Genomic DNA, 25,356 nt, shown 5'->3' on the forward strand with positions numbered 1-25,356 from the left:
GGAAGAAATTCTTCCCTGTGAGGGTGGTGAGGCCCTGGCACAGGTTGCCCAGGGAAGCTGTGGCTGTCCCTGGATCCCTGGAAGTGTTCAAGGCAGGGTTGGACTGGGCTTGGAGCAACCTGTGATAGTGGAAAGTGTCCCTGCTCATGGCAGGGAGAAGAGGATATTGTTCCTGAAGATGTGAGGAGTTCATAATGCTTTGAAGATTATCCAGTTAAGTGGGATATCATTGGACAAAGAGGTGGCCCCAACTTGGAATAAATCACTTTTTCCAAATCAGGGAGGAACATCTTCAGCAATGGAACAACTGGAATTATAAAAATATCAGCGTGATTTTCATACAGTTAAGGGTGATGGGGCAACTGAAAGAAGAATATGCTGCAGTTTTCCACTTGCCAAGACCCACTCGTCTGGACTTGTTAATAGCAGATTTGCAGTCCTTGCCCAACTTGTGGATGTTTTTGCATCCATTACCGCAAATTCCTGAAGAGGGGAATGGTGCTCTTTATGGAGTTTTCCCCATCTTTAGAAAAGCAGGGGAAGTCAAGCTGATTGTAGATCCCACAGGACAGATGATGAATGCAGCTGAGTTGCTCATAAACAGGAGAATTTGGTGCTTCCCAAAGGTCTTTTACAAGGAATATAAAGAGATTTCCTAACAGGTCAGGTGTAGAGGACAAGTGCAGTAACGCAACACTGCTCATGGGGAAAGGAAGAGGATTACACTGGAAGAGATTTCTCTGGGATTTGCATCTCCTGCAGGGACTGGTATTAAACGTTCAGAAAATGGGGAGGAATTTCCACCAAGAATAGTTTTGAAACAGCAGCAAGAAATTATACATCCATGACAGCTTATATGAAATGCTGGTTATGATGGTGCCCCTTAGGCAAAATTTCTAAAGGTCTGATTGATCCATAGTAATCTCCCTTGGCTTTGCTCCCAAGAACCTGCCTGGCTTTTTGATTTTTGCAGCTCATCATTTAGTTTTTTATCAGTCTGGTGGTTTTTTTTTTTTTTGTAAGACAATAAAATTGTCAGTGAGAAGAAGCAGTGACTTGATCAGAAAATGAGAAATTTCAGAGCAGAGAATACTTTGGTCTGTCAGTAATAAAGAAATATGCAGCAACTAAGTTGTGGATCAATACCAGTTCAAGATACAGTGTAAGTGCAAATCTTAGTACCAAGGTTAATTAGCCCAATTAGCTGAAGCAGTGCTAGATTGTCCTCTAAGGGTAATATAAAAATTCAAGAATAACTCAATTTTATAGATGATAATTCCTTATATAATGTTTGCTTTGACTCAGGAAGAGATCAGGGCAGGCCTGTGGGCAGTATTATCCTAATTAGGCCACCTCCTGCATAACAGACCTTTTCAGATGAGCACTAACCCATCATTTAGCTGCAGACCAAGATAGAATGATAACTTCTGGCAAGAAGGGGTGCCAATGTTTCAACAAGTGAGCCTGAATTCCTTTCCAGGATCATCTCCCAGCCGGTTAGGAAAAAGAAACAAGGTGAGGTAAGAAATGCTGGGTGTTGCCCAAGGAAAATAAAAGGTGAGTGCAGATCTGCAATGAGCTCAGGTTTTGACATTTTCTTTGTTTTGTTCTCTCTTCTCCCCTCATCCAAGAGGAAGATCAGAAACATGTGAGACTACAAAGCCACAGGTATTTCTATCTTCAGCAAATATTCCAAAGTTGCCAAAATAAATGAATAAGTATAAAATTATGGGACTTAGCTCCCTAGCAATGAGGGGAGAAACAAACTCATGAGACCATTTTTGAGGGATGACGGACAACCTGTGAGGCAGATTGGGAATAGAAAGAATAGTGAAAAGGTCATGGAATCTACAAGTAGGAGTTGCTACTTGTCAACAATTTAGTAATTGCTAAAGTGTCAAAGGAAAATTAAATTTTGCAAAATTAGTAGCAAAATACGCAAATTATGAGTGGTCCCCTTGGCAGCAGGGTAGGATGTAGGGACATCTCTGAGGCAAAATGTTTACATTGCCCGAAGAATATACCCCAAAATATGTGGCCAAGGAAGGGCAGAGGCAGATGGTGAAGGCCAGGGAAGGAATTATGGCCAAATATTGGCTGTGCCACGTTTATTGCAGAGGTTGGGAGGTGACCCGAGGCCCACAGGAAGGCCAGACAGAGGAAGGTTCTCCAAGTGAAGGCCACGGAACCAGCGTGGGTGTTTTAATACTGGCTTAGGCCACTTTGTTCCTAATTATGGTTGCACAAACCACATATTAAAACAAACTTTGAAGCATGGGCAACTTTTGTGGAGTTTCTCTTCTGTGGATGCCCAATTTCAGGCAGCCGGATCATTCAGAAGTTTGTAAGCAGCGGGTGCCCTGCACTGGGCACAGAAAACACAACAAAAATGCTGCCTGGTCTGAACAAAAACCAACCTCAAATATGCAACAGTGAGAAAACAAAATGGGTTTGTTACAGGCATTTAACAATTTTGTCTTGGATCATGTTGTGTCTTATTCATTGTAACAATACGGAGCACTTGGGAGAAGAGAACTACAGAATTTATAACTTTAGATCAGCTTAATTTAGATCTTTAAGCCACAGAAGAGACCCTGAGATTCTGACTTTCATGAAGCTGAAGGATGCAAAAGGTTTATTTCATAGGAATTGAAAAAAAAATTATATAATTTGTGCTTTAATGTCATTTATTGTTCTCTTGGGAGATTTAGATGAGAAGGTTCACAGGGCTTATTACAGAGCCTAATTTTAGCTCTCATTCTAATTAACATCTTGGGGTTTTATTGTTTACTCATAAAATGCAACCAAAAGCTGGGAGGGAAAGTGTGGCTTTCACAGAGGGTTTTTATCCTCTTTTGCAAAGGGTGTGAAGATGATTTTCACAGAGAAAAAAAAACTTGTGTTGATTTATTATTGGTATCTGGACTAAGGAATGAAACAAAATTAATAAAAATTTTAAATATCTGAGCAAATGAAACCCCTCAAAGCAGGGTCTCCATTACAAACCTGACTCTTGTCTATTAAAAAACTCCTTGGTTTTGCTTTAGGTTTCTCTTTCCATTTCATGGGATATGGTATTCCTGGTAAGTATCTCCATCTGTGATGCAGGGTGGTATTTCATCAACCCAGAATATACTAAAAAAGGGAAAACCTGGTCCTGTTCTCCTTCTGACTGACATGGTGCCTTATAATGTTTTTTATCAAAAGCAGTAAATTGCTAGATTATTTTTTTCCTTTCCAAAACAAAATTTTGAAAACTGCAAGTTTTTTATCGCTTGAAAAGATTGAAAAGATCTTTCTGAATGTAGCCTTTTCCTGAATTATGGATTCCCCATTAAGTTTTGTGCTGGAGATAAAATAATTTTCATTATTTCTATTTCTTGGCTGTGTTTGGGAAGAGGCACATCATAGCCACAGAAGAGGGAGTCTTGAAGGAGAGTCCATGAATCTAGGAAGAAAAACAGCCTCTGTGCACAGGGATGTTTGTGCTAACTGTGGATGGATGCAGGTAATTTCCTTGGAGTCACTGTAAGGCAGAGCAGTCCTGGACCCTCCACAAAGGGTTCGGTATCCTGTGAGCTCCATTCCAGAGTCCCTTGAGGACAAACTCTTCAAAGTAAAGTTATGTTATATAAACTAGGTGGTACCTGCCTCCTGATGCAGAGACATTTGAGATCATCTCTGCGTTGATCAAAGATGCTGTTCCATGGCTCCAGAGCAGCCAGGACAGGGCAGTGGGACTCAGCTCTGCTTCCAGAGGGAAGTGCAGGTGTACTTGTAGATACTCATCCAAGGTCACACTTTTCCAGCTTTCTCCACTGTTGATACCTAATTCTGGAGACCTGTTCAACCCACAACTGTCTGTGTTCTATCTAACAACTCTGGTGAGGCTCTACACGTCAAAAAGAAGGGATTCTCCATCCAGTTTTGCCCAGGAGCCCCACTTGGGAGGTGTTCCCACTTGCCAAGGCTCCATGAAAACCCTGTAAAAAAGCAAGACAATATTACTCAGAACCTAAAGATCCTCTCTGGAAAAGAAGATTTTCTTAGAAACAAGATCACAGGATCATTAATGCTGGAAAACCTCTAAGATCATCCACCACTTCCAAATATTCTGGGGTATCTCAGTACCAGCTTTATTTCTGGACCACTTACCATCCAGTGGATTAAGTGTAAGCTGCAAACATTTATGTGACAGATGATAAAAGGGCTGAGGCAGCAACTGCCTGCTGAGCAGTCAAGCAGTGTTCTGGAAATCTGGGAAACTGTGTCGAGAGCCTGTGCAAGGAGGCTCTGAGTCATGGGAGCAGGGCTGTGGAGCAGCCCTGTGCACGTGGACCAGCTCCCGGGAACGTAGGACACGCTTCCTGGCAGGTGTGTGGGCAGTGGTTGCAGAACACCGAGTGTGGTGTAAATTCACTGTAGCAGGTTTCTCAATAGTTTCTCTGGGTGAGCAGGACCGTGCCTTTCACTGTCTGGGCTTTTGGAATCAGTTTCGTAACTGGATAATATAGACAGAGGCAGCTTCTGCTTTCACATTGGGAAGGGATTTTAATTGAACAGAATATCAGTGGGCGTTACAGGCCCCTCTGGATAGGATCTGACACTAAATAAATTCGGACAATAAATATTTATGCATTTAACAGATGGCTGGTTCCATCTGTTAATACAGAGAACAATCATCTTAGAGTTGCCATCCACCATCCCAGTTTGGTGGATGCTGGCACCCACAGTGTTAACAGTGAAAGTCACAGCTACTGACTGTGGGTATAGACAGAGACATCCCATATTTGTTCACTCCAGTACATTCCTGGCTCTTTATCCTGCATCTCCTTGTAAACCAAAACCAAACCCCACATTTTTATCTTCTCCTTGTCAAGTAGCTGCTACATGTACAAGTCTGAATATAGGCCCATGGGAAGAGTTTTTTGTACTTTCAGCTAGCTATGGAGTAACTTGATATTTTCATGTGTGCAAAACCCCACATCTGCAGGAAATTGCGCAAACTGTTGCATATTTTATTGCCACCACCTCAAGTACTGAACATTGATTTAGGTAAGTCTCTGCACATGTACATAGATCATGAACACATCATTAGCGTGGACACTCTCAGCTTTTATTTAGAGCAAGATAAAGAGTTACAAAATACAATGTGACAGCAGGGTAGAAATTATTCCTCCCATTCTTTTATCACTGTCTTCTGATGAATAGCAGCAGTCACATTTCTCTTTCACTTTGGGTGGTTCACCAATTGCCACATGTCAGGCACTTTTAAATGGCAGTTTGGGGCTTGACTGAATAATTTGCAAGATGCTACATGATTTGAAGAATTAGAATTGCATCATTTGGAGTTCCATGTCAGCCAGAAAACTGCCCACTCTGTGCTTGAAAGACAGGGAAAACACCTCACTCTGCTGAGGTGCCTTGGTCAAGAAAGTAGTTTTGCTTTTTTATCTGCCTTTATCTTTCTGTCCCGCCTGAAGTCTGCAGGTTCATCTGAGTGTTTTCAGTCCTTCTCATAACTGGGAGTTCGCACTGGGAGCTCCACAGTTTTCTTGGAATCCCAGAGTGTGAATTGTCTGGGTAGCTCATTGTCACAAGAGACAGTTGAGACCTGCAGCTGCCCAGCTTCAGGCAGGGACTGGGCATCACTGCAGGCCACATCTGGAGTTACAGACCTAAGAAATTCAGAAACATAAATAGAACGTTTGGGGCAAGGGGGAAAAGTCAGGATTTAACTCAGTGTTGCATTACAAAAGGGTATGATGGAAATACCCCATCTGTACCACCCCAGACTGTACCATGTCTGCCTGCTGCTTGTACCTTCCTCAAAAACACCCAAGGGTTGGAATATTGGATTTAAAAAACCCCAACCAGGATTAAGACACTGCTAGATCTCAAGTAGGGCAATACTTGATTTACATTGCTTAAATTTTTCTGCAAAATTGATGTGAATTCATAGGAAACTTGGCATTGCCTTGTCACTGCATTTTATTACAGCTGAGAATTCTTTACCTCTTTATTGCACAGGAGACCTTCACTATATAAGAGATGCATAGACTTGGTTTCTGCAGGAGTAGTGTTTCAGTAAAGTTAGTTATGTCAACATTGCCTTTAAGCATAGGTTTCTGAATTTATAGCCAAAGTTGGTGTTAACAGTTCTTGCTATTATTGTCATTATTATTATTATTATTGTTGTTGTTTTTGTTGTTATTTTTATCACTATTATTAATGCTGCTATTACTACAAAATATTTTAATGTTATAGACTCATTAATTAATTACTTGAACAATTAGGTGATTGCATGGCCTCAGGAACATACAGGAAATTCTGAAACCAACTGTATGCGAGGTATTATCAATATAGAAGTCAAATTAACTGGAAGTAAAGAATGCTTTCTTATTGTGTTCTTTCTTTACTCTGATCTGTTGGTATTTTAATCAATTATTTAGTTGAGAAAGGCACATTAATTCAGAATGCCAGAGTCAAAAAAATTTCAAAGACCAAGAACAACGTGAAGGGTTTGGGTGGTGATGAGGCCATTTAGAGGTAACAGGTTGTCTTCCCAAATTTCTGTCTTTCTTCCTCTTTGTGTTCAGTGATGCAGTCAGACTTTGCAAAGGCAGCTCAGAAAGGACAAGAAGGAGCAGGGCTTTTCCTCACGGGTGTGTCCAAGCGTCTGGAAGAGGAGGGAACTTGGGATGGGTGTGTTTGGGCGAGGAGAGCCGAGCAGCCCTTGGAAGCGCAGGGAGTGGCTTGGAATGGGGCTGTATAACGGGCAGGCCAGGATGGGCCACCTCAGCCTGGACACGGAGCTGGCACTGGAGCGTCCCAGCACGGATGGCTCCCCAGACTGGCCCCAGCGAGAAGGGGACGGGACCTGTTCCAGCCTTTCCACAGCTTTTCACTTGGGAAGAGATCAGGATCCACAACGGCCGCGGGCAAGGCCGGGAGCAGTGGCTGGTGGTTGACAGGAAGGTTTATGATGTCAGCCAGTTTTCCAAGCGCCATCCTGGGGGCAGCCGGGTTATCAGCCACTATGCTGGGCAGGATGCCACGGTAAGAGCTGGGAAAGCGGCTGCAGAAGGTGGTTCCAGTGGCAGGGAAGGAGGACGTGGTGGGGAATCCTGTCTGGTGGTGGTCATCACTGTGCTTGGTCAGAGAGCGGACTGAGAAAGCAGCATGATGACCTCGGGCTGCAGGACATAAGGAAAAGTCCTACAAATATATTTGATCAGAGATCTTCCAGGGATTCCTGCAAAAATCTTTGATCTAGAGGATTTATCTAAAATAATTTGGTGCTTTTTGGCAGGAATAATAAATTCTAAGCAGATCTCCCAGACTATGCTGAAAGGAGACGCTGAATTTCTGAATAGGCAAAAATCTGAGAATTGGAAACATGAGCATAAACTTGTGATGTGGGAGATTTAATTCTTGTCACGACAAGACTTTCTGACTTGAAGAAGGTTGCTTAGCCTGTCTTAATTCCTCATGTTTCAGCGTGCGGAATAGGATAGCAATTCTAACTCCCAGCCCAAAATGGACCAGATCAGTTACTTTTCACATTTCATCCCTTGCACCCTGGGGCAGAAAAATACCTGGTGATCCCAGAGGAAGCAAAAGGAGAGGTTTGAGTCTTGTTTGGTTTCTCCCAAGCTCACTGACCTTCAGAGTATAGACCAGCCCAGAAATCCTAGTGCTATCTCCTGCACTTTCCACCACTGGACTTTTACAGAAGGAGTCAAGGAATGCAGAATGCATGGAATGATTTGTCCCCAAGCTATGTCCTCCCAGCTCCTGCAAGGACCTGCAACATACATCATTGTATTTATAGACACCCAGGGGCTTTAACTGCAGTGAATATGTTTAAAAAATGACCTTTGATCTTACTTGCTTTTATTGTAGCAATAATTACAATCTGATTTTACTTAATCATGAAGGTATTTTCAAACCTCGAGGTGAACTATATCCCTTTGAAGACAGGACCACAACCAGTAGCCAAAATCGTGGGTTCAGTGGGGATTTGTGTTGCATCCTAACAACACTTTGTGTCTTGTCCTCGCTAATCCTAATCACTCTTTTTGCTTTTAAAGTGCTGCTTGTTCATATACTCTAAGAAATCCACATAGAAAAGCAGGACTGGAAGGTGTCTCAAAAAATTGCTGGTCCAGGACTTTACCTAAAATCAGGATCCAGGATTTTTTTCCCAGCAACTCTTGGCTGCTCTAGAGCTCCTAATAGTCTATACATAGTGAGAATTTTCTTCCTCTGTGGGAATTATTTTGAAAATACAAAGCAAGACCATTACAGAGCATTTAATTGATGTCAGATGTTGTGAGTTATGTGTGTTGTAGGTGATAGTTCTTCATCTCTGACGTTAAAGTTAGTGAGATGCTAATCAGGGCCTAAGACCAGGGAGGAGGAAGAACAGACAGGACTGAGAGGCTTTCAGTGATAAGAATCTGTGATACTGATCTCATGGAGAGGAGTTTCTGCTTGAAAGGATTCTGGTTCCTGTTTCCAAACTGCAGTATAGATTCTTATGGATTAAATCAGAATTCCTGACAAGATGGAGGGATATAAAAATGTATAAAGACCTGGAGGATGAGGGGCACAAAATCTTGATGGAAAGATTTCCCCAGTCCTCTTGGTCTGGACAGAGTTGTTCATTTGTCACTGTGACAAAGGGTCACTAGATGTCTGTAGAAAAGCTCAAATGTCCAAAAAGTCACCCTGTTCTGACTTTTTCTAGACTACAGTACTCAGAGAGAGACTGTCTCCAGCCAAGAGGCTCCAAGGAAGTCCTCTGTCCTCTTCCAGAGATTTGATCCTGACCAGACCTGTGCAGAATATTTGGGTTGTGCTCATCCCTGCTGATTTTCAGAGCCAAAATCAGCAAAACCAGACTGTTCAAAATGAGGATTTTGTTCTATCTGCTCTTTCTGGAAGAAAAAAGGGTATGGCCAGCCTCTTTACCTTTCTTCTGGAAAATCCACTGAGGACACGAGCTAAAGAAGAGTTTTGATTTATCTAGAATCTCATCCTTTTTCCATTGTTTATATATGATATGAAACTGTGATTTGAAATGGTTCTTGGACAGACACTTTTGTGTCATTAGTGCTCCCACATTCCCAAAACATCAACCTGTTCTGGAAATTGGGAGGGAACTGTAAGAGACACCCAGTTTGTGCTGCTAAATATAAGGCTTCAGCATCTATTTTGTATGGCCTTAGTGTTGCACAGGCAGGGTTCCAAAGCCTCATCCCAAGCATGGCAGAGACACACCTCATTCCCTGCTCCTGGGTCCCATCCATAGGGCAGGGCTGCTGGCTGGAGCCTTCTAGGGACAGAGTGTGCTGAAGCAAGCAGATGAAGGAACAGGTTTCCCTCTGCAAAGGGTTTTTCATCAAACCCTTTCATGTTTATTACCAGCCTCACCCAGGGGCACTTATGAAATCTGGGTGCTTGAAACTCCTCCAGCTTCCTTGAGCCAAGCTTCAGTAAATGGGAAAGAGTGACAGGAGAGACAAAAATGGACAAGGGGAGCAGGATTTTGTGTTATAATTTAGACCTGGGCAATGAGAGGCTCAGCTCTGGTGTTTGGCCACGTGCCCTCTCTCACTTGCTCCCTTTGTGTTCCTCAGGATGCCTTTGTGGCATTCCACAACGACAAGTCCCTGGTGAAAAAGTACCTGAAATCTCTGCTGATTGGGGAGCTGGCACCTGATCAACCAAGCTTTGAGTCTAATAAAAAGGTGAGTGCCCTAGATTCCAGTGGTGGGAATGGCTTGGGGTTCAGCATGGAAGGAGAAGGAAAAACAGGAGAGGTAGGAGGAATTGCCTCTGAGGGAGCACGCCTGATGTTGTGGGTGGCGATGGGCAGGCATGGAAACATGACTGTCCCAGCATCACTAAATCCACCCCTGGCAGCAAGGAATGAGCTCCAGAGCCCCAAATCCTCCTCTGTTCTCCTCGCTGGGATGTCTCAGAATCAAATCAGAATCAAAGCAAAGTCTGTTGACTTCATGCTTGTTTTGGCACAGAGCCCCTACTCACAGAACATCTCCTTCAACTTCTGTGGCTGTTTTGGGGTTCCTGGCTCTGCTATGACATTTTCAAGGTAAACAGTACATAAATATTTACTTTACCCACAGAAATTCCCTTTCTTTACCCACAGAAATCCCTTTTGGAGGATTTTCGTGAGCTGCGCTGCACCATTGAGAAGATGGGACTTCTGAGGCCCAATTACTTCTTCTTCTTCCTGATTTTTCTTCATCTCCTGGTGCTGGATGCTGCATCCTGGCTTATGGTCTGGTACTTTGGCATATCCCTGGTGCCTTTCGTAACTGGCATGGTGTTCTTCACCACTGCCCAGGTAAACTGCTGATGGGTGCTCAATGCTCAGACACCCTTGGCTCTTCCAGGTGGAGAGGGTTAATGGAATGCTCCCATACCAGGCATTGTCTCTCCTTAGATCCCATTATCTGGCTGAAGATGACAAGGACATTCTATGTCACAATTTTTGTTGCCTGCAGCTGATCTCATTTTGCTGACAGGCTGCTCCCTCGGGATGGTGGGGTTCTTGTGGAACTGGCTCTTTCACAAGATGGGATGAGCTGATTTAATCACTTACCCCAGGACAAAGAAGGAATATTTAGTTCTCACCTGCACTTTTGGCTCTGTTTCTTCTGTCAGATGGCTCTGGTATTTTTTGGGTCCTTTATGAGTCCTCTCTAGCCCTGAGTAGTTTTCTGCTGGATTAGTAAATTCAGCCATATAAGCAAAGTATCCATTTCAGTGTGGGTGTAGGGAAGGAGGGAATAGGGATTTGTGGCACTTAGATGGGAGAAATTGAAGGGTGTGGCGGAAGGAGGAAAATTAAGATTTTCTTATTAGCACTAAATGCTTTAGTTTGTTCAGATCCCCCTGCAGCAGGTGCAAATGAGCTAATTTATTTAATTAATCTGTTTTAATTGCCTAATATCTGCTAAGGCAGATATCCCTCAAAGAGCAGACTTGTATTTCCATGGAAATATGGAATGCAGTGAAGCCACAGACTTGCTGTGGCTGGTTACTTGGAAATTAATTATTCATGATGGTAGCAACAGAATTCCATACTGTGACAGTGAAGTTAATTGCAGTGATGCTTTGCTGCTTTCCCTATATTCCAGATGAAACTAATAATCTGGAATTGAGCAGCTCTAGTGGGCAGTGGCCTGGATGGAAGTTCCAGCCCTGTGAGTGTCTCTTGACACATCAGAAGGAGGATGAAACTCACACTATGAAGTTACAGAGACTCACAAGGCAAATTATTGCAATAAAGCAGTTCTCTTTCCTCAGTGATTTTTGTCTTCCAGATCCAGATGGGCTGGTTCCAGCATGATCTGGGGCACTGCTCTGTCTTCAGGAAGCCCAGGTGGAATCATCTCCTGCAGATCGTGGTGATAAACATGCTGAAGGTAGTGGTGGGAATGTTCTCTGGGGCTGATTGGGACTAAGCAATGGATGGGAGTGTCCCTAAATCCAGGCAAGGTCTCCTGTGAGGGAATTGCAGTAAATAGAGATGGGATCCTTGATATTGCTCCAGTTTGAATCCCTGGTGTTGCCCTTTTCCCCATGCAGGGATTGCCTGCCAGCTGGTGGAACCACCTGCACAACCAGCACCACGCCAAGCCCAACTGCTTCCACAAGGACCCCGACCTCAACATGCACCCTCTGCTCTTCAGCCTGGGAAAGACCCTCTCCAAGGAGGTCTGCAAAAGCACATTTAGTGACAGAAAGCTAGAGTGTGATATGTATCTAAAATATAATAATAACAGCCCAGATTGTGCCTTGAAACAAAGTGGTTTTTAAGGTCCCCTTCCAATCCAGACTGTTCTAGGATTTTATGGTAATTCCCAAAGTGTTCCAAGATCTGAGAGTGTCTTGTTATTGCAATGCTGAGGCACTCCTGAGAAGCAAAAGCTTAAAATCAGTCCTTAAGTAAGGGCAAGCACCTTGAAGGCAGCTCCAGGGGTGAGTCAGCCCACTTGCATAAGAGAGGGTTAGTGAGTCAGATGTTCCCTCTGGATCCTCCTGGCTGCCAGAGCTGTTGGGCACCCAAATCCTTCAGGGCCAGCGGAGCTGCTGCACATCGAGAGCAAATGCAGCAAATGATTTCCTAATCCTGAATTTTATGGCTTTCATAAAAAGAGAAACTCTCTGCATCCATTATGGTTTCTGACAGCATCAGGATAGGCAAGGACTCGTTTGCCTTTTCATTGTAATTCCTTTTACTCACGGGGTGATAAAAGCCTTGTTGCCAGATACACCAGCCTCTTAAAATAATGCCTCTCTCTCTTTTACCTGCTAAAGAAACTCTCCAAGACACATGGAAAATTCCAGCTCTGTGTTCCAGACAGATTCCTACAATGGGAGATACAAAATGCTTATTGATAGAAAACCACTGGCTCCAGTTGGGAAGGATTTTGTCAGGGATTTTGGGAAAGATCTCTCATGTAGGAGCATGAGCATCCAGAGCAGGTTGGCTGTGGTCCAGTGGCTTTGATGGAGTGAAAATGTAGGAAATCAGTTCTCATGTCTTCCTGCTTTTTAACAGGATCGAAGTTAGGCACACCATGGATACTCAAAGTGGATTTCAGGGCTTTTGTTTATGCAGTTTATTCGTTGCTTCAGTGTTGATCCAGTGCAGAGTGGAGCTCTGGAAGCAGTTTGCTTTAGTTTCTTATTATTTTGTCTTTTGAAGAATTACATTACAAAAGGTTGGGGTGTTGTTAAGAAACTTTTTGTGCAATTGGTGAAAAATTACAAGGTGAAGAAACAAACTTAATTGTGCTTTTTGTGAATATTTAATTATCTTTTCATTTTTCAGCTTGGAAAGCAGAAGAAGAAGTTCATGCCTTACAATTACCAGCACAAGTATTTCATCTGTGAGTATCCCCTAAAACCATGAGTGCATCTCCTCCCCCGCAAAATAATGGCTTTTAAAGATATTCCCATTGAAGTGAGAGCTCCAGGAAGCTTCCTTCACATTAAAGAAGGTCCTTATGAGGAAGAATTGCCCCTTAAGTCTCTGTTTGGGTTATGAGATGTAGATGGGGGTGTATCAAACAGATACAGGGGTGGGGAAGAAATGGAGAAGTGATGAGAAGAAAAGAGGAAGAGATTATGTAGGTGCATGGAGCTTAATATGAGTGGAAGACAGCAATTTTTCTTCCACTGGAAAGAAGAATCATTTTAATGATGCAGTGAAATGACAAATATCTTTCTTTTTCTGTTCTATCCTTCAGTACTGGCCCCACTCGCCCTCGTACCCTTCTTCCAGCTGTCAACAATCTACTTTGCAATCAAGAGGAAAAAGTGGTTGGTAAGCACTGCTTCCCTGTCTGGAAAACTCAAAAAATGTCACTGTATCCACCTTCACCTCCTATTAGGCAGGTGGTTGAAGGGTAAGAGAGAAAAAGGATAGAGAAGGCTGATTCTAGGCTTGCTGAAGCAGAGAAGATAGTTTAGCATTTAGCAGAAAAATAAAAGTTACCAGGAAATTACCAGACCCAGAGTGTGACAGCAGGGCTGTTGTCTGCAGTTATTGATGGATAAGTAGGAATATTTCAGGGACACACCCACCTTATGTAGCATGGAGCATACTCCTGATAAATCAGAAATTTGCATATCAGAGCATTTTTTAAGCTGCAGTTCTAGTAAAAGGGAGAGAATGGAGTGGAGACATTTCATCAACGAAGGCTGATTTTGGGGTTTTTTTCTTTGTTTTTGTTTTGTTTTGTTTTATTTTTTACAGGACCTGATATTGGTTGTGACTTTCAACATCCGAGTCTGCCTCATGTATGTTCCTTTAATGGGATTTAACAACTTCATGGTGTACTACTGGCTGTCCAGGTAACTCAGAGCAGACCCAGAGCCCCCATAATTAAGATTTGTTATCAATATTGAGCTTCAAAAGAAAGAAATGAAAACTAAACCTACAATTTTTTCAGAATTAAGTAGTCCAAAAGAAACCATTTCACTTCAGTGAGGGGGGTGGTGGCTGCTCAGGGACATCTGCATCTAAAACTTGAGTGGTTCTTAAACTCCAAAAGTTCTTTTTCACCTAAGAAGAGACTTAGCCGAGTGTTTTAGTGTTAAATTTGGATGGGATTAGAGATTGACAAGAATTTCTGGGTTTATCTGCCCAGGTTCCTTGAGAGTAGCTGGTTTATTTGGGTGTCCCAGATGAACCACATCCCAATGGACATTGATTATGACAAGAACAAAGACTGGGTGTCTACTCAGGTGAGAAACTCCTTTCTTCTGGAATACTGGGTCTGCTGGTCTAAATTATAGAACAAAGACAATATTCTCTTAGATTAACTGTTAATGAGGTTTGCCCTTCCATTCATTTAATAAACATTTCTGTGATATTCAAACCATTTAAAATTTTAGTTGGAAAACAGGAAAGCTAGAGTTAAATAATATTGGTTTTTTCACTGAAAGGCCTTGACATATTTTTCATAACCCTTTCCCCTCCCTATTATAGAAATGTACTGGTGATATAACAGCAAATTTCCTTTTTAGGCCAACTAAAGGGAAGCAAAGTGGGATACCTTTATTTTTACCCTACAGGCTGCAAGTTTACTACAGATAAATCTGACAAAATTGCCTGATAAAAAAGAATATGTAAATAGTGCTTTGCTCACATCTATCCTGCCTCCAACAGTGCAATCCCGCATAGTGGGCTTGCAGCAGTTTCCTGTTTTATCAAGGATAAAAAACATAGCCTGGCTAGTTTAGACTGTGTTGAATTCCTCAGGGCAATGATGGTTGTAATCACTGACTTTGCCTTGATTTTTTTGCTGGATTAGGGTGGGCAGCGATTGCTGTGGGTTCAACTGTTGGACTTGCAGGTAAATAAAATCTAAGTCATCTGAGGGTTTTGGGTTTTTCCCTCCCAGCTCCATGCAACCTGCAACGTGAAGCAGTCTCTGTTCAATGACTGGTTCACTGGGCACCTGAACTTCCAAATCGAGCACCAGTGAGTATCATCCTGGGGGAAAAAATGGGAATAATCTGAGGCAGGGGAATATTTTGAACAGGGAGAAAGTCAAGCCCTGCAATAACTCTTTCTCATTCCATTGTGCAGCCTGTTCCCCACAATGCCTCGGCACAACTACTGGAAAGTGGCTCCCCTGGTGAAAAGCCTCTGTGACAAGCATGGCATCGAGTACAAAACCAAGACTTTGCTGACAGCGTTTGTGGATATTTTGCGGTAAGTATCAATTAACAAGATGATTTTGCTCCATGGTGGCACGTAAGAGACACCCAGGCAGCCATTTCAAATTAATGTCCATGGAGAGATCAAACCTAGAGTATTTCTATTTAGAGTTTTCAAAAGTTTTTAAGTTTCAAAGCTTGTTTTTCTCCTCTTTAAGTCCTCCCAGCTCAATGGCAGCAGTCAGACTTTGCTATGAGGTGTCCATACAATTTAAAATCCATTTTTTCCCCTTTTATTTCTGTAACTACAGTTGGCCTTCCACAAAGCTGAACTCTCTCCTAAGTGATTTTTTCCCTTCTGCTCCTGCAGTTCCCTGAAGGATTCTGGGGAACACTGGCTGGAAGCATATCTGCATGGATAGAAACTGGCAACTCTCCAAAGGAATCCCTTCACCACACAACTTCTGCCAAGAGCCAGGACACACCATCCCTGTGCATGTCTCAGGCATGGGAACTCAGGAGCTGGGCAAAGTTAATTTCAGTAAGAATGAAATGGGAAAGTGCCTTCAAGATACATTTTTACCTTGTTCCCAACCATGAACTCTGTTTTTTCCTGCCCTCAATCTCAGAATTTAGAGATGGCCTTTTAAACTTGGGGAAAAGTAGCTCTTGAATCAGCTTGACCAGTTTCACTTTATTGGAAGTGCCAGCTCCTTGCTTATGGAAGAGGTTTGAAAGGAAATTCTTCTCGGAGTCATAGAATCCTGGAATGGTTTGGATTGGAAGGGACCTTAAAGATCATCTTGCTCCACCCCCTGCCATGGGCAGGGCCACCTTCTGCCAGACCAGGTTGCTCCAAGCCCTGTCCAGCCTGGCCTTGAACAGTTCCAGGGATGGGACATCCACAGCTTCCCTGGGAAACCTGCTCTAGTGCCTCACAATAAAGATTTTTTTCCTAATATCGACTCTACACCCACCCTCTGTCAGTTCAAAACTGTTGTCCCTCATCCTGTCCCTACATGTCCTGATAAAAACTCTCCATCTTTCTCACAAGCCTCTTTCAGTATTAAGGTCTCATTTGTGTTCTTGGCTCAGTGATAAAATGCAGGAAAAGCACAGGAAGTCAGGAGACATTAGGCCAGGGGGAATTCCTTTTAAATTTTCCTTGAGCAGATCAAATAAATGTACAAAGAACCAGATGGGCTCTGGGGCATGTCCCCATTGCTCTGGTCCCCTTGCTGTGACTATTAAGGGTTGTAACAGGTTCTGTTCCTGGATTGCAGGAACAGAAGCCCTGGGCAGGCAGAGCAGCTGGGGGCTCCTGACACTTGCAGCCAGCAGTGTGAACACTGTGTAAGGCATGTGGTATCTGTAGGCATAAATACATGTCTGCATTTTAACTGAGTGCTCACTGTGCTGTCAGATTGGATTTCTGGTGCAGACCAGCTTTGAATCAGGCTGAGAAGACAAAGCACTGAGGAGTAGGTCGAGATTTCAAGGGTATTTAGAGTACTCCTTTTATATATATATTACATTTTATCTAAAGGTTTACCTCTTGGTGGTTTAGTACAAATAGTCTTATGAGAGAATTATGAATAAAGTTCTTGGTCATGATTTTTAGATTGAAGTCAAAGCCTCTTTTAGAAGGAGTTCTGATTTATCTTGCTAATTTTGAAAAGCAATTATGATTCAATGACATTTCCTAATGCCACTTAGAACAAATATATTCCATTATGGGACTGTCAGAACCCATGTAGTACTGTACCCACCTCACTGACCCAAAACCAGAAAGGTTTCCATGGCAAGAACCTGTAGTGGCAAATAAAAGATAATTTGCCCATAAAAGCAAATACCACATGGTTCCTCTCCTTTGCCTTCACATCCAGAACTTTCAGTGGATTAATCACCCACAGGAGAAAGATGTGGGAGATTTCAAAGCAGCTCACTTATGTTGCAATTTGCAGACACCAACACCCCTCTTATGGGTAACAAGATCAAGCCCAACAAACAAAGCAGAAGGAGTTTGGAGTTTTTTTTTATTTATATTTTTATGTGTAGGTGCAGGTACCAATAACACTGTTCTGGTTATATCATAATAATGGCTGACAGATGCATTTGAAAAGGGTCCTGTTTAAAAAAGTAGTTGTTAAAAAGCGTTTAAAATGTAGTTTGGAAATCCCTACTAACTGGTCCCTATAGTAATGAAGGGTTTCCAAATCCAGGGGTGGTTATAATGGTGATATCCGTCATTATTTGCTAAAGCAGAAACATTTTATAATTATTTAAGGGATAATACTGTCTTAAGATGAATGCAGGGATTTATGTACTACATAAAGGCATTTTAAAATTGCTGTCCTGCTAAAAGTAATACAAATATTAAGGATTCCTCATTTTTTTTACCAGTGAGACTTGAAAGTTGTACTGATTCAGTGTCCCACTGAAATCAATAAAAGGCTGAATCAAAAGGGTTCTTTGTAGTGTCAGTCTCATAAATTAAGCTGATCATTTGTAGTGTTTAATTAGAATTCTGCTTATTTGAATGCCATTATTATTGATTCTTTTTTCAATCTGGTTTTAATTAAAACATTTCTGTCTCTGTCCCAACAGGCTGCTCTGTGTCAATAATAATTTCTTTATCTTTTTAATAAAGGTTATTCACAGTGGAGCTGGTTTACCTTGGTTAAGTTCTAACATGGTTTGCAAACTCCGAGGGGTCAGGTGAGAACTTTAATATTCCCTGAAAGACAATATTTGTCACCGGAAATACCTGGAAGATACAAGGAAATTAGGGAGATGCTTTGGAGAATCCTCCTGGTTGCTGGAGTTTGTCCTGAGATGCTACTGGAAGTAATTTCCCTTATCCAGGTAGAGCAAAAGCTCTTCTGTATCGTTTTGTTCTTCCCTCAGGTCCCAGATTTAAGGATGCAGTTGGGTAAGATGCTTTGGGTGGAATCTAATGAAGAGGACTTTGAAATGGATAGAACAACTCCTGCTTTCAGTTTTCTTGCCTAAAAACTCTTCAGTGATTGTTTGGAGAGCAACTTGTAGCCTGGCTTGAAGGAAATTGCAGTTTGTGTGCCCATAAAAGAGAGAGCCAGCCAGAAACAGAGGTTGTATTCACACTGAAGTCCAAAAAAACAGGTGGCTTTATTCCAGCTTGCCACCTAAAATGGAATTTCCTTTTCCTCACGTTCTGCCCACAGGAGGTGTGTTCTGCTATTACTCCCCAGACCAAAGTGCTGAGTTGTGCTCCTCTGCAAGTACAGAGCTGCCTCTGACTGAGCAATTTTCCTCTTATCACCCACCCAAGGGTGGGGCATGCTTGGTTTTCCTGGTGCCATCCCCCGGAGGAGCCTCATCCCATGGGCATGCTTGGATCACACTCTTAAAGGCAGGACTGTGCTTTCCAGTGGATATTTATGGCTCTTTGTTCTCCAAAATGGAGCCAGGAGAAACAAACTTTGTAAATTAACTTAAAAGGGCAATGTGGTACCTAAGGTTTCATCTCAGGCTGAGGCCCTTCAGATCAACTCGTTGCTCAGGAAATTCCTCACCTCCTCCATGTATTGTGGCAGGTTTGCATCTAAATATTAATTCTTTCACTCTGCTTCAAGTCTTCTTAACTGGTGAATGGTGAGGATGTTCCTCGTTAAACTCTTGGCCTCACAAGGGTATTTTTCTATTTTCTCAGAAAAATATAAATACATCTTCCTTATATCCTCTTATCCTTGGTGATAGATGAGGAAAAAAAAAAAAAAAAGAGTGAAATAATCTTTACCGATTTGTCTGGTCACTAAACTCAATCTAGTCTGAAAAGAAAGAATTTTTCCCTAAAAGTTCTATATCCTCTCTTGGAAGTAACACCTGAAGACACATAAAAATAGATGTGAAAAATCTAAAAAAGGTGAAAATAACCTTTTAGGGATGGTTTAGGTTCTGAAAATAATGGTCTAGAACTCTCCCTACTGACTGTTCCATCCTTACAAATATTAACCACTCGAGTTTTATTTACCCTGTCTGTGTATTTTATCTGCAGGGTGGTTATGCTTAGAAAGGTAAAGATGTTTATTTTTGAGATTTTGATTTTGTGGGTTTTTTCCCCATTCTAAAAAAAAAAAAAAAAAAAAAAAAAAAATTGCTTTTTGTACCAATTAATCCAGTTTATTGATTAAAGGTGTTGTCATTAAGGTGCCCACTGGAACTGTTATTCCAATCTGTGATGGGTTAGAAGAGATTCAGTTTAAATGCATTAATGGAATAAAAACAAAGGTAATTTTTAAAGTACTATCCCTTTCTTTTTGGGGGTTTTAATAGCATATAACACCTGAAAAGTCCAGCAAGAACATCCAGAATCCAGCCCCGTGATGAGATTATTGAGCAAGAACAAGCTAATTATGCAAATAAAGCCCATGTTCCCTGCAAGAATTGCTGCACACAGTGATCTGTGTGACCTTCATTTTCACTCTGACTCATAATTCCACTTTTGGGAGCAGAACTGTGCACACCAGTTGGATCCCAGTCAGTGAAGGGCTGGGATTTGCTTACATGGGCTTTTCTACCTGTTTACAACCTGTTGGATCGGTGTCAGCCTTAATTCCTGGTCTGTGGGGTATCCAGAACAACAAAGAGGCAGGAGAGGGCTAAACAGACCACAACAAATCACAGCATAATCCCAGTGCCCAAAAGTGGAGGCCTGAAGAAGGTAATAAACCCAGCTTCAATAGGGATTAATTACAGTGTTTATTTTATTATCCTGCATGGGCTGAATCCACAGGGACTTATAACATGCAGCTCTGAGCACAGTGATTTAAAGGGTAGCTCTTCTCAGGAATTACTTATTCCACTTCCACTGATTTATTAGGACCTTTGGAATTGCATCCTCATGCCAGAGGTTCCAAATATTCATCTAACCTTCTTCTGTTCCTCTGGAATGATGAAATAGCCTAAAACTTTTTGACCTGTTACAACAGTGGATTTACCCGGCTTTGGGTCCTCATGAAGCTGAAAGAGGATTTGTCTTTTTTATTTTTGTCTTTATTTTCATGATGAAGTGGGTGTTAGATCTACATACACCATGACCAAAAAAAAAAAAAAAAAAAAAAAAAAAAAAAATCAAACTAAAAGCTCCAAACCAAACCCAAACCCCTCATAAAAATTATGTATTAAAATATCAATGTCATTAAAAACAAAACAAAACAAAACACAAACAAAAACAAAAACCCACCACCTTCAAACTAAGATTCCCTACATTCTTTGTGTTATGTCAGGGAGAGAGGAGCCAATCAATTTTGGAATGTTCTACCTGGGCTTTTTTTCAGGGATATAGATGATACAAACTCCAGCTGGGATTTTCTGATGCTGTGTTTCAACACCCCATTGTGAAGCTCCAGTTTGCTGAATCAGAAATCCATCAGCAGTGCACAGCAATGAGCAAAGCAAAGCAGGCAGGGACTATCCAGCAAAATGCTCATTAAAATTATTTCAATATCAGCTGTGGGACATGAGCTAAAAGTGTGATATTGCAGCACACAAAATTTGCTCAATGTAAATGGTGGTGATGTAAGATTTTATACCCTAGGATTGAAGTTGCAGGCTTTGGGTGTGTGAGAATGAAAGAAATACTCTCAGGGTAGTTTTAAACCCTCTTTTATTAACCCACTTCTCTTTTTTATTGCTCCTACCAATTCTTGAATGAAAAAATCCCTGGAGTAGGAAGGTGAGATGTGCTGACAGCCAGTGAGGTGAGAGAAAACTGCCTACGTGACCATCCACCCGACAGTCCTGAATTCTGTGGTCTCTGGAATGAGGTGAAATCCAGTAGTGTCTAAGAATGTAGTTGAAAAAGTACTCAGGAAAATTCTCCCTGACTCAAATAAGGTATTCTTGGAGCTGTAATTTACAGTTTGAGCACCTCTCTGAAATGTGTCCCCTCCAATGAAAAATCTCAACTCCTTTTTGTCCCTTTAATCCTTTTAATTCCCTGCAGTATAGCCCTGAGTTCCTCATTTTGACAGCTTTTATTTAAAAATAATTGATGATTAAAAGCCCTGTGTTATATCTTTAACCAGCATCCCCTTTTTTTCAGTATAAACTCTTAATTTGCATTCTTGCTACACTCCCCAGTCCAAAATCTGAATATCCCTGAATGGTTTCACTGCCTGTGTGAGTTATCTTGCCACCTCCATCTCTCCCTAATAACACTTGGAAGGGATTTAATTCTGGCCTACTCTCTCCAGTTTAGTTACTCCTGGGATTCTGCCACTCTTTCAAAGTTGGTTTGAAATAAATATGGGGGGGAGGCAGTATCCAGAGCAATACCTGGATTTAGGCAGCTGGGCTGAATAAAATCTGCTGGAATTTCTTACCACAAGTACACCCAGTGACTTAGAGAGCAGAGGAGGAGGCATCCTAGCTAATGTCCTGCAAATTTGTTGATAGGGTGCTGTCAGATATCATGCCACCAAATCCAAATCCAAGGTTGGTTTGTCCAGGGAGCTGCACAAGATGCCAGTTTCACATCCTTGTATTCCTTGCATTATGGTGCCTTTCAGGCCTTGATCAGCACCAGCTACAGTTCTTTTAAGTAGCCAGGGCCACACTGCCCTCAGTGTGAAGCAGTTTGAGGACATTCCCCAGTGTCCCAGGAAATAAAAACCTTCCATTTTTCTCTTATTGAAAACATGGCTTTGGAAAAAGAAAATTTATGTAATATAATTGGCTTTGGTGCTGCTTCTTCAGGGCTGCAATCCCTGTGGTACAGAAGATTCCTGGAAAAGGAATTCTCTCTTGACTAAGAAGCTCTTAAACATGACCTCAGCTATTAAAAGCAAGTTTGAAGCATAGCTGCCTTGTTCATGCAGAGTTTTATTGTCTGCTGTCACTCTTCAGTTGCATGAACCAGGGTGTGCCTAGTGATCTTGTCTGAATCTGCTGACAGCAAAATAATCCCTCTTGTCTCTGCAAAGAAAACCTCTTAACATGTTTCCCACTGGGAGACCTGGCACCTGGCAAGCCCAGAACTCATCTCCGAGCTCAGCTCGGCCTCTGGGTCACTGCTTGACACTTTTAGCATCATTCCCACCTGGGACAGGGAGTAAACCTTGCCTGCTCCAGGTGTGCTGGTGCTTACTAAAACTGAATATTGGCTGCAGCTGTGTGCTCCCCCCCGCTGGTAAATTCATCCAGGTGACCATGGAATACATGTCAGAATTATACTTTGCATTTTCTAAAATCAAAATGTGAAATCACTGATTTTGGAGTGTAATCCTTGGTTACTGGGGGTCTTTTACCTCAATTCCAGGGTCAGCAGTTCCCCTTATGACTTGAAAGCCAATAAAAACTTCTTAAAATTTTATTTTGCAGACGATTTCAAAGGAGTGTTTGACTGAATGTGGATCTGGAGAAAACCACTGTGATTTTCTTTACTCGTTAGGGAGAGGTAGCTGATTTTCTAATTGACTGATATTTGGACAGCTAAGGAGAGGAAGGTTAGAGAGACGAGGATTTAATCAGCTGGAGGGGTTCTCAAGGGAAAAAAACGGGGAAAGGATAAGAAAAAATGATCCAAGTTTGCCTCCCTGTGGCAGAATCCCGCTGTTGCACCTGGAAATGGGCCAGTTTTTCCTTTTCCTAGGGTGAATTCCTCTCTGGAACAGCTGTTATTCACAACAGACAAATGTTATCCAAATCACAATAACAAATGACAATATTAAAAAACCTCTTAAGTATAACTGCTGTGAATAACAGAGAAATGTTATCAAAATCACTATAACAAATGACAACATAAAAAGAAAAAATCTCTCTCCTGGGTTACATTTGTATCAGGTGTATTTGATAATGAAAAGGTGGTGCAATTGTAACAATTACCTTATAGCAGCTTTGCAGCTGTTTAATCAAATCTCCTCTGAGAGTAAAAGAATCCAAATTATCTCCAGACAATAATTCCAACTTTTAAGTAGCTCATGAAAGAGAGGAAAAAACGAGATGAAAACCCTAATATTTATGGGTGGCTTATTTTGAAATAATGGTGGACTTAGAAGCTAGGACTACACAGGACTCAAAATTCACAAATTTCACCCCAAACCCGTATATATTAGAGAAAACATTCCATCTCCTGAACGAGAAGAATCACTGCCCACGTGAGATTTCACAGTGTGAAAATTTGGCTCCCTTGTTTTCCCACGGAATGGTGAGGGTTTATTGATAAAGGAGAGGCCGTGGCTGCCTGCAGCCACGACGAGCAGCCATGGCCTCCCATTGTGCTGCTTTTCCCCGTGCCGTGCTCCTCAGCACCTGCTTTTTGGGCACAGCTTTGGGTGCTGGGAGGCTTTCCCAGCGTCCAGGGGGACAAATGTCACCTTTGAGGTGATCTTCTACCACAGCAAGTGTTTGCTACCAATTTTTTGGGAGAGCCTCGGAGCTTGGATGACAGGTCAGAGTCCTTGAGTTCCCTTCTCCTCCAAAACTTCTTCTCCAAGGAAAGGAGCTATAGGAATAATAGGAAAAAGGAGCTAATAGGAATAGCTGCATGGCCTCTCAAAAAGCCTTTTCTTTCAACCCATCTTATAAAAAATAGAAGGGGATGTGGTGTTCCCATTGCTTGTTCCCTGTAATATCCTGTGAGAGACCAGTGAGAGCAGTGGCTGGGCCTGACTCAGCCTTGCATGGTTAAAACTCATTCCTTTGCATCCCTCAGCAGCTCCCAAAACCCTTTCATGCCTTTTCCAACGGGAAATTTAATTTCATTGTGTCCCTGATATAATCCCTAAAGGTGAAAATTAATTCCTGAGCCTGTTGTCCTTTAATTAATTACCTTACTATTGTCCCAGGACGTGGGAGAGCCCGCTATGGTGAAGGCTGGTTTTCCAGACCCCAGTGACCTGGGATGATCCCAGCTGCTCTCAAGCTTTCTGCTCCATGCCCAAAGCACAGCATTGGAGTGTGTGGAGTGCTTTGGTGCCTCCTCAGGTTTGCAACCTGTGAGCAATCAGGACATAAGCAAAGGTTATGGGTTTAGCTGCTCAGGGCTAAGATTATCCAATTAGTACTTGAGAAGCATCCCACAGGCACAGCCCAAGGCCTCTGCTTGTCTCATCAAGGATTAGGAGCAATTAAGGGAAGTCAATTGCAATACTGGCACAATAACCACAATATCCATCTTGCTGGGCTGGAGCAAAGGGTTTATAATGCAATTTCCTTCCAAGGATAACCCTCCAGGTGGCTCATGGAACACCTAAAGAACATCTCGTACTAGAAGAACAAAGCATTCCAGCCAGTTAAGCTATGGAATGGTAATCCATAAATCCAAATAAATATCTACTCCCTTAATGGACTTGTCTCAGTCAGGATCCCTTAGTTCAAGGATGTAGAACTGAGGAGAAAGACTGCACATGAAAATTCACCTTAAATCTACAGTTTGCCTGGTTTTTATTCTCATATTATAATTTTTATTCTCCATTGTTATTATAATTTCCCCAGTTACTTTCTGAGTCTTTGCTTCCCTCAGAAGCTGCTTCATTTGCCTCAGTTCTAACATTTCATCATATTTTAAAGACACCTTTCCCCCCCTAAAACTTTTAGCCTTCTGTTTTGTTTAGGTATTTTTAAATGATGCATACTCTGATAACTCCTATGAACATTTATTCTTTGTTTACTGACTCATAATCAGAAAAACTTAAGTAAAAAACAGCTGGGAATAGTTAAACTGTATTTTTACCAGTATTTCTTTCAATAATACACATTAGTTTTGATTGAAGAGCATAAAATAATACTCTAAAAAAAAATCAAGGGAACATTAAATAGTCTAGTCAGCATTGATAATCATTAGTGATGGCAGGTTTTTAAACTGAGCAATTGATTATCTACAGGAAATAATTCGATTATTGAGATAACTTATCTAATGACATTGGAAAAGGATAATGATAAACCATTGCTGATCCGTGGAAGCTCTACAGGGATTGTGCAAGGAAATATTTAAATATTTGTTATACTTTATGAATGTTTTTCTTCTACTGAATGTTTGAGACCAGTCAATCTTTTCCTTAACACGCGTTCCTTAACAAATTTAACCTTATAGACTCTTTAAATTGTTTGTTTTTTTTTAGAAGATAATTAAAGGTTCTGAATAAAAAGTGAGACATTTTGACTATA

The 25,356-nt window shown here is 41.8% G+C and overlaps 1 protein-coding gene across 1 annotated transcript; it reads left to right on the plus strand.

Moving 5' to 3' along the window:
- The first annotated feature begins 6,729 nt into the window (after positions 1-6,729).
- LOC110485022 (acyl-CoA (8-3)-desaturase) lies at positions 6,730-15,799 on the plus strand. Its single transcript, XM_021556070.3, has 12 exons — positions 6,730-7,059; positions 9,645-9,755; positions 10,178-10,375; positions 11,358-11,459; positions 11,623-11,751; positions 12,872-12,929; positions 13,290-13,366; positions 13,799-13,896; positions 14,193-14,289; positions 14,949-15,028; positions 15,137-15,262; positions 15,578-15,799. The coding sequence occupies exons 1-12, from the start codon at positions 6,841-6,843 to the stop codon at positions 15,627-15,629; spliced, it is 1,347 nt and encodes a 448-aa protein (XP_021411745.3). The 5' UTR covers positions 6,730-6,840; the 3' UTR covers positions 15,630-15,799.
- Positions 15,800-25,356: the final 9,557 nt, after the last annotated feature.

The sequence above is a fragment of the Lonchura striata genome, chromosome 6, assembly GCF_046129695.1.
Source record: "Lonchura striata isolate bLonStr1 chromosome 6, bLonStr1.mat, whole genome shotgun sequence".
Classification (NCBI taxonomy): domain Eukaryota; kingdom Metazoa; phylum Chordata; class Aves; order Passeriformes; family Estrildidae; genus Lonchura; species Lonchura striata.

Excerpts from the sequence above, each read along its gene's own strand:
- LOC110485022 (XM_021556070.3), top strand. The coding sequence starts at position 6,841 with ATGGCTCCCCAGACTGGCCCCAGCGAGAAGGGGACGGGACCTGTTCCA. Across the intron at positions 10,376-11,357 it reads TGTTCTTCACCACTGCCCAG|ATCCAGATGGGCTGGTTCCA; the intron begins GTAAACTGCTGA and ends TTTGTCTTCCAG. Across the intron at positions 13,367-13,798 it reads TCAAGAGGAAAAAGTGGTTG|GACCTGATATTGGTTGTGAC; the intron begins GTAAGCACTGCT and ends TATTTTTTACAG.